Consider the following 16,147-nt stretch of genomic DNA (forward strand, 5'->3'; position numbering starts at 1 on the left):
TTAGTTCCCTGACCAGGGATCGAAACTACACCCTTGGCAGTGAAAGCGCAGAGTCCTAATTGGACCACCAGGGAATTCCCGTGGGTGGGTCCTTTTAGAGCAGTGCTTCTCAGCCTTCATTGCCCATTAGGATGGCCTTGGGAGCTTTAAAGGATGCAATATCTGCGTGCCATCCCTAGAGACTGTAATTTAACTGGTCTGAAGTGTGGCCTATGCATCAGGACTTTTAAAAGCTCTTCATGTGATTCTGATATTTAGCCTATTAGTTCTAATATTCTAGTCTAAAGTTCTAGAGTGTTTTTCTATACACAGACAACCATATTTAAAAGCCATATGTATGTGTGTGTGTGTATACACTAATATATACACATGCACCATATATACATACACGGATAAATGTATGTATATAATATGCACATACTTTTCACAATTCCAGTCATGATAAATACATTATTTCTTGCTTGCTTTTTTATTTTTTTAAGCTGAAAAGTATATATAGGCTTCTTTCCATATTTGTATGGGTAAATCTATCTCATTCTTTTGAATAACGACAAAGTATTTCCTTCTGTAGCTGTACTTTCTTCCCCCCACCCAACTTTATTGAAGTATAATTGACAAATAAACCTGGTTGTACTTTTTTTTAAAATGACATTTGTTATTATATTTTTTGTGATTACATAATAATTTAAGACACATATTGTAGAAAATTAGGGAAATTCAGAAACACAGAAAAGTTGAAAGAAGAAAAAAATATCAATTGTAATCTACCCAGAGAAAAGCCAGTTTGGTAAAATTTCGTTTGTTTTTCCTTTAGTGCAAATATATATTTATGATATTGAGATTAGACTGTATATTGCATTTCATTGCATTTGTTTCTTTGCTTGGGCAGGTATAGTTTTGGATTAGGTTTGTTTGGCTCTCAAGTGCAGAGCTGAATCAGACCTTCCCATCAGTTCAGGGCTCATTGTCATCATTGGTCCCATAAAGACCTCTCACTGCTTTCACTTTTTTTTTTTGTCTCCCCCACCAAAAGGTACTCACTCTAACATATTCAATATATGATTTAAATATGCCTATTAAATATGTTTTTTTTAATTAATTAATTTATTTGTTTTTATTTTTGGCTGTGTTGGGTCTTCTTTGTTGCGTGCAGGCTTTCTCTAGTTGCAGCGAGCAGGGGCTATTCTTTGTTGCAGTGCACGGGCTTCTCATTGCGGTGGCTTCTCTTGTTGTGGAGCACAGGCTCTAGGCACGCGGGCTTAGTAGTTGTGGCACGCAGGCTCAGTAGTTGTGGCTCGCGGGCTCTAGAGCGCAGGCTCAGTAGTTGTGGCGCACGGGCTTAGTTGCTCCGTGGCTGTGGGATCTTCCCGGGCCAGGGCTTGAACCCGTGCCCCTGCATTGGCAGGCGGATTCTTAACCACTCCACCACCAGGGAAGCCCGTTTTTAATTTTCATAATGGACTTGTGCTGTATTTCTTTTTTTTTTTTTTCTTTTTTTATTTTTCTTTTTTATTTTTTTTATTTTTTTATTTTTTTGCTTTATAACAAATTTAATCAGTTATACATATACATATGTTCCCATATCCCCTCCCTTTTGCGTCTCCCTCCCACCCTCCCTGTCCCACCCCTCCAGGCGGTCACAAAGTACCGAGCTGATCTCCCTGTGCTATGCGGCTGCTTCCCACTAGCTATCTACATTACGTTTGGTAGTGTATATATGTCCATGCCGCTCTTTCACTTTGTCACAGCTTACCCTTCCCCCTCCCCATATCCTCAAGTCCATTCTCTAGTAGGTCTGTGTCTTTATTCCTGTCTTACCCCTATTTCTGTTTTTTCCTTTTTTATCCAACATCATGTTTTTAGGCTCTATCTATGTTGCTATGTTAAAATCTGGTTTGTTGTCTCTAGCTCCTGCATGTAAAGTTTTATAACTCCCTTTTTTTCTCTTCATACTGTATCATTAAATTTTTCCATGTCATCAGAGAGTCTTATGAGAACGCCATTTGAAATAAACACGTGACAGTTGTGCTCCAGGAGGAGCCTTTTCAGACATTCTCACCTGCCCAGCAGCATAGATGCAGACATAGGAGAACTGAACAGATAACTTACTGACGGCTGGATTTGGAATGTTGTGATTCTAGCCACTTACTTTAGATGTGCAGTTTGGATGTTTTCCTTCCCCGAATCACCATATTTGGCAAATATGCTGTTGGCAACAAGTTATAATAACACCTGGCACTATCTGTTCAGCCTTTCTTCTCACAAGCTCCAAGCCCTACCGGATATTATCTTAGTTTTGAGGCAGGCTGTAAGGCAGGGCGTGGTAAGGAGTCTTCTCCCTGCTTCCCAGATAGAGAAGCAAGGCCCACAGGACTCAGTGATAACACAGCCACCCAGGGACCCTGTCCCCTCCTCCCAGCTGAGCTCTGTGCTCTGGTTTGAAGGTGCTGCTATTTCCCACTGTGCAAGACCGGGAGGGACTTTTCTGTCAGACTCAAGGGAGCTGGTAACTGAAGTGTAGCAGAGATGGGGACGAGAGCGTACATGCCAGTTTGGGTGTGCCTGAGGGAGAGATTCACAGTAACCTCAGTGAGACACCTTTTCCTCCATCGAATCAGATTCCTGGACTTATTGAGTGCTTTTGCCTTAAGCTGCCCATCTGTCAGTAACCCTTTGTCTGCTGATCTTTGTGCTAAGTGCAGAGAACCACAAAAGACGTGCCTTTGGGACATGCCCCTCATGATGAGTGTGGCACAGTCCCTGCCCTTGGGGAACTGTAGTCCAAAGTGAAACATGGTCCCTGCTCTCAGAGAGCTCTAGTCTGATGGAAGCAGGACAGACACATGAGAACGGCATAAACATACCTATTCATTAATCAGTTGATACATGTATAAAAATTACTACAGTGTGTCCTAAAATAATCAGGTGATTGGAAACTAGTTGAGTTCTTTAGGGTATGAGAGTGTTTTCATATGAATGACTCAGAACTCCTTGGTGCCTATGACTGACTAACTCTCCCCTTGTGCGATGTGAATTCTTTTGTGAGGGTAGTCTGAGCAAGATGGTCCAAATAAGTGTGCGTTGTCAGGGGGACCTTCTCTTACCAAGTCACAGACATAGTCACTTCACCTTCCCTTCCCTCCTCTGGCTGCAGGTGGACACCTATATAGATGAAGATGTCGAGAGCTTGAGGAGGACCGTGCAGGACTTGCTTGTCAAGCTGCAGGAGACTGAGCGGCAGCACCAGTCAGACCGTGTGGATTTTGAGGTGAGATTTGGGAACTGGGGAGAAGGTGCCCTAAGGGTTGGGCCACTGGTTACAGGTGCAGATGAAGTCTTCCTGGCTGGAGTGCCATCAACTGGAAAGGCTAGGCTCTGCGGCCTGGAGCACTTCCTGTCTGCTTTGCCCTTTCCTGGATATTTATAGTTTTTGTTGTCTAAGCCTAGCTCTTGAGTCTCTGCTCTACTGGAGCAGAGTGGTGATGCTGGTCTGGGAGAGCAGGTTCTTCAGAAGTCCTTTCTATAAGGACTGCCGGGCTCTAGGCACCATGCAGGCAAGGATTGTTGCTGTCAAGTTCACCACTGCATCCCCAGTGTCTGGGACAACACTTGGCATCAGGTGGGTGCCTCTTAAGTGTGGACAGGATGAGTGGATGAATTGGTGTGGTCTTAGGAAGAACTGTGCCCATGGAGTCAGGGGACTTTAGATCAAGACTTGGCTTTACAACACAGTGCTCTGTGATCTTTTTTTTTTTAATTGAAGTATAGTTGATTTACAATGTTTTTAGGTGTACAGCAAAGTGATTCAGTTATATGCACATATATATATTCTTTTTCAGATTCTTTTCCATTATAGGTTATTTCAAGGTATTGAATATAGTTCCCTGGCTATACAGTAGGTCCTTGCTGTTTATCTACAGTGTATATAGTAGTAGTATCGGTTAATCCCAAATTCCCAATTTATCCCTACTCCTGCCCAGAGCTCTGTGATCTTGAGTGAGTATCTCAATTATTGTTATAAAAGTAATACTAGGTTGGGCTTCCCTGGTGGCGCAGTGGTTAAGGATCCGCCTGACAGTGCAGGGGACACGGGTTCGAGCCCTGGTCCGGGAAGATCCCACATGCCGCGGAGCAACTGGGCCCGTGTGCCACAACTACTGAGCCTGCGCGTCTGGAGCCTGTGCTCCGCAACAAGAGAGGCTGCGACAGTGAGAGGCCCGCACACCGCGATGAAGAGTGGCCCCTGCTCGCCACAACTAGAGAAAGCCCTCGCACAGAAACGAAGACCCAACACAGCCAAAAATAAATAAATTAATTTATATTAAAAAAAAAAGTAATACGAGGTTATTGTAGAAGATTTAAAAAAATACAAAAATCTCTATATAGAGAAAGCCCCCCACTATTAAAAGTATGTGACGTCTTCCATGCTTTCCAGACAATTCTTTGGGTATAAGATGAGGGACACTGGGCAAACAGAGCAGTTTTCCTAGCTGCTCTATGTGAGAGTAACCTTCTGTTATCTGCTATTGTTCACCCACACGTAAAGTACTTTTTAGGTCAGAAATATGTAATCATAGGATTCTGCCCTGCCCAGGCTTGCCAGGGTCTGGTGGAAAGAGGAATCCCAGCCTGAACTCTTCTGTTTTGTGGACTGAGAGAGAGAATTTTTTTTTTAGGCCACACCACGCGGCTTGTGGAACCTTAGTTCCCTGACCAGGGATCAAACCCGGGCCCCTGGCAGTGGAGGCGTGGAGTCCTAACCACTGGACCGCCAGGGAATTCCCTAAGAGGGAATTTTGAGAGGTGTATTGAGGGTGAGGACAAAGGGCAGTGAGAGTGATCAACTGCCTCAAGAGTAATCGAAGTCTTACCTGAGTGAGTAGTTTAACCTCCCTAACCATCAATTTCAACTTTTGTAAAAGGGGTCATGAAATATACCTCACAGGTTTGATGTATGGATTGAGTGAGGTAATATATGTAAGTATATTTATTACTCAAAAGGGTTTTAGAAATAAAAAATATCCTATATTTTTCTTAGTGATCAGTTTAACACATGGGTTTTCCTATCCTAAATAATTTGGGCTTAGGGTAATACTAAGATTAGTTTGTCTCAGAACAGAGTAGCTGTGCAGTAAAGGAGTTTGTTGTATCTATTTCAGATTCCACAATTTGTATAATTTGGTTGACAATGAATTGGTTCAATGACCAGCTGTTCCTTACCTTATTGGAGTAGAACAGGAGGAAGGGGAGGTCGAGGCTGTAGCACTGACCAGACTGTGAGTTTTAGAAAGAAATTTCTACATTGAGAGACACTGTGAAGTACTGGTTGGTTTTGGCAGCATATGGGGGGCTCTGCTGGCCCTGGGTTTCAAAGCTTGAGCAGAAGTGTCCTGAGTAAAAGCCCAAGGCTAGAAGACCCCTGACAGCTGTTAACCACACGCCCATGGCTTCTTACAGGGAGCTGCCCTTTAACCCCAAGGCATGCAGCACCCACCTGCGAAAGGAGATGCTCCTTGGGTTTCTCCCACTGTTGGGGTAGGTCGCCACACCCTCTTATGATTAAGAGGTTCCCTTAGGGCAGAGCTGGCTGGAGCTATGGGACTGATGTAGCAGAGGAGTGTGTTTTTTTCCTTTGTGATCCTACAGCTGGGTGTGAGGATCATCTGTGGTCCGTTAATGCTGTACTCCGAGCACACATCAACCCGGGTGCAATGTTTGTGTACAGAAATGAGAGGCCTTATTGTTACATTCCTGCCCATGGGGCTGGCCTGTTCCAGGCTAATATGAGACATTTGACGGCTTTTCTCTGTCTCTCCTGGTGAATTAGACTTTCTGGTCTCCTTTTCTGAATATGCAGGGTAGGAAGGGCAAGATTCCCGTTATACTGGCTCCTGGCCGTTAGGAGGGATTTGCCGTGAGTTTGCTCTGGACAGAGCTGTGTGCAACATGGACACATCCCATCACACGTCATCCTGTGCTTTGCTTTCTCCTCCTTGATTCTGACTTGGGAGGAGCCAGACAGACTGGTTGCTGGTGTTCTGTTTTACCAGGTCTGGTTAGGCTTTCCGGAGGCTACCTGGATTATTTTGTAGTAACTGACTGGGGAGTCAACATGCGGTAGGTATCTGGGATGCATTGAAATGGATGATGAAGTAACGGGGTTCTGTCATTCATTGGCTGTGTTATGAAAGGAGAGGGTTGGACTAGATGACCATCAATTCCATTCATGATATTATGGAGCGGTGGCTGTGTGCTCGGTGTTGTGCTGGGCTCTGGAAAGGTAGCGGTGCCCAAGGTCTCCGCCGTCATGAAGTTGATGGTCTCCTGGGGCGTGCACACAGGTGACTGGGCAAAATCTGGTCAGTGCTATAAGAGGGAAGGGCTGTGTGTCTTCTGTGGACACACAAGGAAGGGCTCCTCACCCGAGCTCAGAGCTCCCTAGAAGAAGGGGTGTCTAAGCTGAGTCCTGAAGGATGACTGGAGTTGGCAAAATGCACGTGGGAGGAAAGGAGGCAAGTTCTTACTTTTTCACTACAAATTCTGCTTTTCTCCTTTCCAAATTGGCTTATCACCTTTGACAAAGAGCGAATTCTTCCTGGTGCTAGTAGCCCTCCGGGTGCCATTTTGTCCTTTCCAGTATTGCTGGAAGTGAGGACGAGGAAGAGTGGGAGACAGAAGGAAGGACATGGAGATCTCCTCCCCTGGATTTTTTGTGTTTGCACGAGGAGGAAAGCTGAAACACTGGGTTAAGCTTGGGTGGCACTGGAGGGCTGGTGGGGATGTTGACGAAGTCAACCATCTGGAACACGGTACTTGTGGGTTCCAGGTGTCACTCTAAAGTAGAGCTTGATCAACTATGTGACAATTAACCCTGCAAGTGGAGTTAATCTGCTAGTCTCCTGAGTGGTCCTGGAACAGTGAGTGGGAGACAGCAGTGTGATCATCAGGGTTGCCTCCCTCCTCCCATCACTGCACCCAGATTCCTGTTTTTTTGTTTTTAATATTTATTTATTTATTTGGCTGTGCTGGGTCTTAGTTGCGGCGTGTGGGATTTTTAGCTGTGGTGTGCGGGATCTTTAGTTGCAGCATACGAACGCTTAGTTGCAGCATGTGGGATCTAGTTCCCTGACTAGGGATTGAACCCAGGCCCCCTGCATTGGGGGCACGGAGTCTTAGCCACTGGACCACCAGGGCAGTCTCCGTCTGGGTTTTTTTTTTCTAAGGTTTTTATCCATGTTTGTCCCTCTGCATGCTTAACACATCCCCATCCTGTGTCACAGGTCACACTCAGTCGGTACCAGAGAGAAGCAGAACAGAATCAGGTGGCCCTTCAGAGAGCAGAGGACAGAGTGGAACAGAAGGAGGCGGAAGTCGGGGAGTTGCAGAGATGCTTTCTGGGAATGGAGACGGTAACTGTTGGAGTCTTGCTCTTCAGCACTCAGACTCCTGGGCCGGAAGGCGCCTGGGAATTGACTGAGGTGGTCGCAGGGACTGTCCTTCTCTGAGCAGCTCCAGAAAATCACATTTCATAGCTTCCTTTGGCAAATACCTTCGAGGACCTTTCAGCCCTTAAGGAATGGGAAGGTCTTTCTCTGTCTAACTTAGCCCTTGACAACTAGAGTTGAACGCATTTCCATTTCAGGTGGGTTCTTGTATAGCTGCCCTTTGGCCTTTGAAGATGGTTCTTCAGAAGCCACTCAGCCTGGTTTCTTGGGGACTGGTAGCCATAGTTGGCAGGGGGGCCTGGAGAATGCAGGGCCAAACTCTCCCTCTGGGCAGCTGTGTGAGGCTGAGAAGTTTCTATGTGCTGGGGTGGGAAGAGTTATCCTGGACAGGGGAGAGTGCCCCATCAAACCAGCTTGGGCTGCTGCTCTTTGGCAGCTGTCCCAGGCCCAGCAGGGGCTGACTGCTAGCCCTAGTGCCCATCTCACCCCAAACGCAGGAACTGTCGCCATCTCCTCATCTTAGATTTTCTTCCCTTTGGCCCATCCAGGAGCATCGGGCCTTACTGGCAAAGGTCAGGGAAGGGGAGACAGCTCTGGAGGAACTTCGGAGCAAGAAGGTTGACTGCCGAGCAGAACAAGAAAAGTAAGGACTCTGGTTCACCGTGAGGTTGGGGTGCAGGGAAGGGAGGGCACAGACCTGGGGAGGAAGCTGGTGCTGATGTCAGATCTTCCAGCTCTGACTCACCGTGTGTCTGCTCAGTGTGGGGCCCTGCCCAGGGAGATACTGTTGGGGAGGCTGCCATCTCCAAGGAGCTCATTTTCCAGGGAGTAATAACCTGAAGAAAGGGCTTCTAGGGTTTTAGAGCCAGGGTCAAGCAGGAGCTGGTAAAGTGTCTGCCGTTGTGGCACATCATTCCTTGGTTGTCACACTGGATGTGGAAGTGGTATTATTACACCACAGCTTACTCCCCCCCCAAACAAAAACCAACTGTAAACTATCTGAGGGTAAAATTGAATACTTTCCTCACAAGTCGTGCTGATGAAAATACAATGAGCAGCTTCGTGGAGAGCTACTGAACTTCTTTCATCTGAACCATCTCAGAAACTGAGACCCACCTGTCAGCAGTGGCATCCAGGGGATCTCTGGGATCCTTTCTACTCCAGGTTTAGAGGATTTTGTGAATTCCCTCTGATCAGAGGGGATCAGAGGCCCCAGACCAGTGAAACCTACAGGGCAAAGATTGAGCCACCCTTGGACCTTCACGAATTTAGAAATTTTTTACACTGTTGGCAAGTAATATAGAAGATCTCAGATGGTAAATCAAATTTTTTAAAATAAATTTATTTATTTATTTTTGGCTGTGTTGGGTCTTCATTGCTGCACGCAGGCTTTCTCTAGTTGCAGCAAGTGGGGGCTACTCGTCATTGCAGTACGTGGGCTTCTCATTGCGGTGGCTTCTCTTGTGGCGGAGCATGGTCTCCAGGCTCACAGGCTTCAGTAGTTATGGTGGGCGGGCTCAGTAGTTGTGGCTCGCAGGCTCTAGAGCATGGGCTCAGTAGTTGTGGCACACAGGCTTAGTTGCTCTGCAGCATGTGGGATCTTCCTGGACCAGGGATCGAACCTGTGTCCCCTGCATTGGCAGGTGGATTCTTAACCACCAGGGAAGTCCCGGTAAATCAAATTTAACATTAGTATATTGGTCTGGACTTCACTGTATAAGTTGGACCTTTTTAAGTTCAATAGACATTACCTGAAGGGCCTTCTAAGGAATTCCAAGATGAACCAACACAATCCTTGCCTTCTTGGACCCCTCAGTCTGCTGGGGGGTCCTTTTCTCTCCTTTGGGATATCCTTGATCTAGGCCTGCCTGGCATGAAAAATGCAGGCATCTTATTGTAGCCTTCTTTCAGACTTCACAGCAGAATTGCTTGATTTAAAAAAAAAATTTTTTTTTTTGTATACATTTATTTATTTATTTCTGGCTGCATTGGGTCTTCGTTGCTGTGTGCGGGCTTTCTCTAGTTGCGGCGAGAGGGGGCTACTCTTCATTGCGGCGTACGGGCTTCTCATTGTGGTGGCTTCTCTTGTTGCGGAGCACGGACTCTAGGCGCACGGGCTTCATTAGTTGAGGCACGCGGGCTCAGTAGTTGTGGCTCACAGGCTCTAGAGTGCAGGCTCAGTAGTTGTGGCGCATGGGCTCAGTTGTTGTGGTGCACGGGCTCAGTAGTTGTGGTGCACAGGCTCAGTAGTTGTGGCTCCTGGGCTCTAGAGCACAGGCTCAGTAGTTGTGGTGCACGGAGTTAGTTGCTGCATGGCATGGGGGATCGTCCTGGACCAGGGCTCGAACCCAAGTCCCCTGCATTGGCAGGTGGATTCTTAACCACTGTGCCACCAGGGAAGCCCCAGAATTGCTTTAAATTACTCAGCACTCCCTCCTCAATGGTTGAGGTGCTCATGGGCAGGAGACCGAGTGGAAGGAGCAGGAGAAACACAAAAGACCAGATAATCCAAAACCGAGACTTGGGGATGGCAAGTGACAGCTATGCATCATAAATGCTGATTTTCTAAATAAAAGGAGACTGAGTAATAGGGCACTGGAGAACTGAGGGTGACAACTGAGAATGTTTGAAGCTTAGGAAGGATGAGTTTGGAGGCTCAGATTGCACTGTCCCCCATGCCGAGCACTGCCCATCTTCTAGCAGTGGGTGCTTGTCTGTTTCCTCAGGCAGACCCAGAGAGTAATGGGTACCAGCAATTCTTCAGTGCTCTGAACTCCTGGGCATTCTCCCCAGCCGCCTGACCTTTGGAGATCTTGGCCCAGTTTGCTTAGAAGAGGCAAAGGAAACAGCAGTGTCTGAGAATCAGGAGACTTAGAAACGGACTTGTGTGAAGAGGCTTTAAGGGTCCTCAAATCTTATCTCCCTCTTGATATAAAATCCCTGCCAAAGCTTGATGGTCTACGATATCATAATCCCAGCTTGTACTTGAATCTTTCCAGGAAGGAGGAGTTCATTACACACGAGGCAGTCCACTTTCTGACAACTTTAATACTGAAAAAGTCTTTCCTGTGTTAATATAAGAACTCCTTCCTTGGGCTTCCCTGGTGGCGCAGTGGTTGAGAGTCCGCCTGCCGATGCAGGGGACGCGGGTTCATGCCCCGGTCCGGGAGGATCCCACATGCCACGGAGCGGCTGGGCCTGTGAGCCATGGCCGCTGAGCCTGCACGTCCGAAGCCTGTGCTCCGCAGTGGGAGAGACCACAGCAGTGAGAGGCCCGCGTACTGCAAAAAAAAAAAAAAAAAGAACTCGTTCCTTGAAACCTCTACCTATTGGCTCTAGTTTTATCCGTAGAACTATCCAGAATGACTTATCCTTTCTAACCTTTCCAAGCCTCAGTTCCCTTATTTGGACTAGATGATCTCTAGTGATGCTTCTGATGTGTTGTTCTAAGGTGTCCCACCAGCTCCTCCTTACAGCAGACCACTGGGGAATCAGGCAGAGGGAATCATGCCTGATCGAAACGCCCTGAGCCCAAGGCCCTTACTGTGACTGGGTGGAGAAAGCATCTTTTCCCCTTGCCTCAGCCTTCTGGTCTTAATCCCCAGAGCTGCTAACCTGGAAAAGGAAGTGGCTGGGTTGCGGGAGAAGATCCACCACTTGGATGACATGCTTAAGAGCCAGCAGCGGAAAGTCCGGCAAATGATAGAGCAGGTAAGCAGGGTTAGATCTTACCCTGCTCTGGGTTACCCCCTCTGGAAGTTTCCACATTGTCTAGCCCTGTTTTCCTGTCAAGTCTACACCTTTATTGATTTATTCTCTTGGGTATCTTGGCTTATATTCATTAAGTGTCCCATAAAACATTTATGGCAACCGATTACTAGGTTAGGGTGATTGGGATTTGCTTTTCTCCCATCTTTCCCCTACTTTATTGGTTATTTGCCTTGTGCGTTCCCATGGGAGAAGAAGGAAAAGGTTATTCTCTCCCACACTTTGAAGAGTGCTGGTAAATGAGTAATTAAGTCCCAATAAACTCACTTATCTGTGTGTAGATTTTCAGCCTTTGCACCTCATGCACATTTTCTGCCTTCCCTTGCCTGAGCTAGGGTAACACACTCAGAATATGCCATTTTGTAGAATCATTTTGAGAATTTAAGATACCCTAATTGGGAGGGCATAGTTGCTGCATGTCAGCTCCATGAGGGCTAGGATTTTTCTGTCTTGTTCATTGCTGTTGCCCATTCTCTAGAACAGGGCCTGTCATATGGTAAGCACTCAATAAATATCTCTTGAACCAATACATAATTTGTACTACCCAAAGTCAAATGGAATGGGTTTTGAATCATCCATTACTTTGGATTATCAGGGTGGTGTTCCCCTCAAACCCCTGGCCCCACACCTGGGGTAATCAAGAGTTTAACACTGACTGAAACAAGGCTTTTATAGAAAAGCTAAGCCAGCCACGTGAGAGGTGCAAAACTCTGCCCTTTGTCTCTGCTGGCTCCCCCGGCAGCGGGGCGAAGTGCCATGAGTATGTAATGAGTCATTTCAGAACGAGCTCCAGTGTCTGCCACATCTTTGCAGCTCCAGAATTCAAAAGCTGTGATACAGTCAAAGGACACTGCCATCCAGGAGCTCAAGGAGAAGATTGCCTACCTGGAAGCCGAGGTGTGTGTTCTGGGCAGCCCTGGGAAGGGAGCAGACTCTTGAAGAAAAAACTGGACATAGGGAGGGAGAGATTCTGGAGGGGGTCTCGATCCTGTCTAGCTGCCGCTCGGAAGTGAGTAGCTGGGGTGGTTGGATGATCTTCAGTTCCGCTGAATGAACATTTTCTAACGCTTCAGGGAGTTGCAAACAATGGTAAGACCTGTCCCCACTCTGAAAGGATATATCCTCATGGTGCAAGCCCTGTGCCATATAGCAGCATGGAAGCCGGCCCTTCATTCTGACTATATGGGCTTGGCAGAGGAGCTGACAGTGGAGCTGAGCTTTGAAGGAGGATGCCTTCTACGGGTGGAGTCTTCTCCTTGGCTAAGGCGATGGGCTCGATTAGCTAATGAGTTCTTGGTCTGATTTCTACCATACCTCAGGGCCCTTCCTGTCCATTGACTGACTACCTGAGATTGCTTTGCAGACATTGTGTGAGGGTCCCAGCTAGTGGGAGAGATAAAAAGAAATGGGAGACAGGGTTGTTTATCTCCAGGGAGATTGCAGTCTAGATTTATAGATAAAATACATTTAAAAAATACCTAAGAATACTTTATAGAAAAGCATATGGACAAACATATTTATTAAAAGTAAATATCTCAGCAGATTATAGGAAATTATATGCAGGAAATGTATAGAGAGGATTTACAGGAGATGATCAGTGCTGCACAGTTATTAAGAGAACATGCCTTCAGGGAAGGAGGCTGGAGCAAATACTGGAGGGAGAGGGCATCCTGGTGGCACACACGGTGGGGGTGGGGGTGACAGCAGCGCACAGAGGTGGAGACCAGAATGAGCTGGTTAAATGTGGCACGGGGCAAAGCAGAGGAAGCCCAATTCTAATCTCATAACTTGTGTTACAGAATTTAGAGATGCATGACCGGATGGAACACCTGATAGAGAAACAAATCAGTCATGGCAACTTCAGCACCCAGAACCAGACCAAGACTGAGAACCTGGACAGGTGAGTGGGCATGAATGGAGTGGGCCCCAGGTAGGAAGTGAAGGAAAGAGGGACAGAGCCATGGGAAGGAGGCCTTTAGCGCCAAGGCCAGGATGAGGCTCTTCTAAATCCAGCTTCATTCTCTCAGTCTCGAATCTGACCCATTCTCCACCTGAACCACTTTCTAACCAGATTAGAGTAGAGCCTGATACCAGAACCCCAAAGAGGCCCATGAACAACGCTAGAGGCGTCTGAACCCCCTGAAGTTGTATGCAAAAATTGTGAATGTGTAGTAAGGGCATATTTCCAGAGAGAGGGCCTTTTGTTTCCAGGTGATTCACAAAAAGGTCCAAGACTGAAAAAAAATCAAGAATCATAGCCATACCCACTCCTAAGGTGTTCAGCTGCACCTTCTCTTTTCCCCACCCCTGCCACCAGACAAAAGTACCAGTCCCCTAATCTCTTAGCACTGACAATTACTATTTCAAGGCATTAGAACCAAGAGATCAGCGGGCCCTGCAGGGTAGAATCCAGAGGCAAACTGGAGGGGCGGCTCTGTGAAGGGTGGGCAACAACAGGGCACTCAGCGTTTCCGACTTCCTTTTCAGCGTTAGGATCGCCAAGCCCCCCAGCCCAAAGCCCTTGCCTCTCATCCGAGTGGTGGAAACATGAGCTGAAGGAGACAAGATGCTGCTGTTGCTGGTGCCTCTGGCCTGAGGAGCAGCCCACCACCCCTGGAGGCTGCCGGCCCTGACTTTGACTTCCCGACAGCTCCCTTCATGGTTCTGAACGCCCGTCTTCTACGCTGGGCGGACGGGGGATGAGCTTCCCCTCTGGACGCTGCAGCCTCTGGAGGCCAGCGATATCCTGCCCACAGGACCCAGGGCAGTAGCCCTATTCCCATAGTTACTATTTTTCTCTGTAGCAGAGCCTCCCTTCTGTTGTAGACTGGAGTTTGTAGCCCGGGCTGGTTATTCTGCCCTAGAAGCCAGGCCCTCTGCAGGTCAGGAGAGGTGATAAGATCTACCTCAGCCCTGGAGGGTGGAGGCACAGATGTCAGCAGTGATTGGAGAGTGTCCCAGGGGCATGAAGTTCCTTCCTTAAACACAGCTCGGCTCTTAGCAACAAACTGTTTGTTTTTTCTAATTGCTCCACCCTCAGCCCATGCTGACCCAGGCCTCCTGCAGACAGACAATGGGGCTACCTGTCATGGCCTGCGAACCTCAACTTTGACTGGACGGACTTGTCTTTTGGGGAGGAGGAATGTCCTTCAGGGAGTAGCTCTTAGCAGAAAGGTTCTGTGAGGCCACGGACAGTTACGGGGGACTTCTGTCTGCTGTGAAGACTCCCAGAATCTCTTAGGGTTTCCCCCTAAGTTGCAGAGCAAGATACACCTCATTCTTCTCGACTCAGAGCCTAGAAACTGTTTTCACTCGGTTACATCAGTCTCAGCGAAAAAACTCTCATGGTATTTATTTTGCTAAGTTATTGGTGTTTTTGCTTACAACTCACAACTGATTAAATACCAGAGTTCAGAGTTCTGCAGCCTTCTCTTGGGGTGTTTGGATTTGCTCGACAGAGGGAAGAGAGTGTTCCCAGTGGACTTGTTGATTTCAGAATGATGTCATAGTCTTTTTCTCTCTTTCCTGCTGCTTTTCCCTTCCTCCTCCAAACCTCAGGAAGGCAAGTATTGATATATTCGCCCTGAAGCATCGGGGTCTGAGTGTTGTTTGGGGGAAGAGAGCAATCAGGAGGGATTGAATTCTTCCCTTAACCCCTGCTCCACAGGCAGTTTGTTACCCTGGCTCTGAGTGAACCTGCCACTCATCGAGTTTCTTTAGGGCTTTTCCTGCAGCCTTAAGGAGGAGATGAGCATCAGAATGTGGTACCATAGGACGCAGAAAAATGAAAAATAAACATTAAGTCTTTAGGTTCTACTTGGCTCAAAACCAGAAGCCTTAAGTCTGTGGTTTCTGTGCATCAGGGCTGAGCTCCCATGCTGGCTTTGTCCATCGTGTTCTGGTGTTCTTCACGCCACTCCCAAACGAGGGGGTTGGACCAGATAATCTCCATGGGCCCTTCCAGTTCTGATATTCTTTCCTGTGGCATGTTCTTTGTGTGGTGAACTTAATAAATTATGTTAATATGTCTCTTTGAGCTCCTGGCCTGGTTTCTTTTCACTTTTCAGGGAGGATGAAAGAGCATAATTTTAGTGCCTCTTGCAGATGGGCACCCTGCTGTCCACATCTGGGAGGTATGGAGACATCCCCAACACGATGATATGGGGACTTTGTGGCATTCAGAGGAGTTAGCATGTCTCTGTTAAACAGCTCAGCTCCATGGTCTGAGTCCCCATTGCAGGAGGTAGCCCCTAACTTGAGCTCTGACCCTGTCTGGGGTGGTGGCCGTGTGGGATCCCTAAGGTTGGCCACTGCGTGTCTTCCTCAGTTGGAAAAGATCTGCTTACAGACAGAGGTCCTGTGATTACGTAGAGATTTACCAATCAGCACTGGTGGGAGATGACTAACTCCATGTGCTTCGCAGAAATGAAAAGTACTCTGGAAATGCTGACTGCAGCTGTTTGAGGCTTTAGTTTTTGGCTATCTCTAGGCATCATTCAATTAATCCACTGATCATCTTTTTCTTTCTGCCAAAAAATGTAGTTGACTGCAGGGCCCAACGGGGACATAGCTAAATTTACACGAGTTTTCCCTGGACCAAAGAAACTAGAAATGGAACCCCCGTCATCCCTGGCTGCATTTCCTCTCTAGTCCCCTTTCTCCTTCAATCAAAAGAATGTAAGTTTTTCTCTTGTGACTTTTCTTCCCCTGTCTGCTTCTCAGCTAATTCACATCCAGGCTTCAGGATGCACTGGAAACCTCCTTCCATTCCAGACCTGGGTTTGTATTCTGACAGCCTGGGTTCTCTTACTTCTCTGGAAGTCTTGCTTGGCCTGGGTGTATCTAGACTGTGCTTGTTCTCCGAATATTAAGAGGGTGGAAGCAGGGTGTGGTTGCCTGAGGTGCCAAGGTGACTTGCGTGGCTGGAAGGAGAC

The 16,147-nt window shown here is 47.3% G+C and overlaps 1 protein-coding gene across 3 annotated transcripts in view; it reads left to right on the forward strand.

The window, feature by feature from the left end:
* TUFT1 (tuftelin 1) overlaps positions 1–15,242 on the forward strand; it is a gene marked incomplete at its 5' end in the record, with an annotated part of 45,543 nt that extends 30,301 nt beyond the window's left edge. For all 3 annotated transcript variants that reach the window (XM_079697438.1, XM_079697437.1, XM_079697436.1), the window contains 7 exons: positions 3,155–3,268; positions 7,281–7,409; positions 7,994–8,088; positions 11,051–11,156; positions 12,027–12,110; positions 13,013–13,113; positions 13,701–15,242. In XM_079697438.1, the coding sequence (XP_079553564.1) occupies positions 3,155–3,268; positions 7,281–7,409; positions 7,994–8,088; positions 11,051–11,156; positions 12,027–12,110; positions 13,013–13,113; positions 13,701–13,764 (693 nt within the window). In that variant the 3' untranslated portion in view covers positions 13,765–15,242. The remainder of the gene's footprint in view (positions 1–3,154; positions 3,269–7,280; positions 7,410–7,993; positions 8,089–11,050; positions 11,157–12,026; positions 12,111–13,012; positions 13,114–13,700) is intronic.
* Between the last annotated feature and the right edge of the window lie 905 nt (positions 15,243–16,147).

The sequence above is a fragment of the Hyperoodon ampullatus genome (genome assembly GCF_949752795.1).
Source record: "Hyperoodon ampullatus genome assembly, chromosome: 2".
In the NCBI taxonomy this organism is placed as follows: domain Eukaryota; kingdom Metazoa; phylum Chordata; class Mammalia; order Artiodactyla; family Ziphiidae; genus Hyperoodon; species Hyperoodon ampullatus.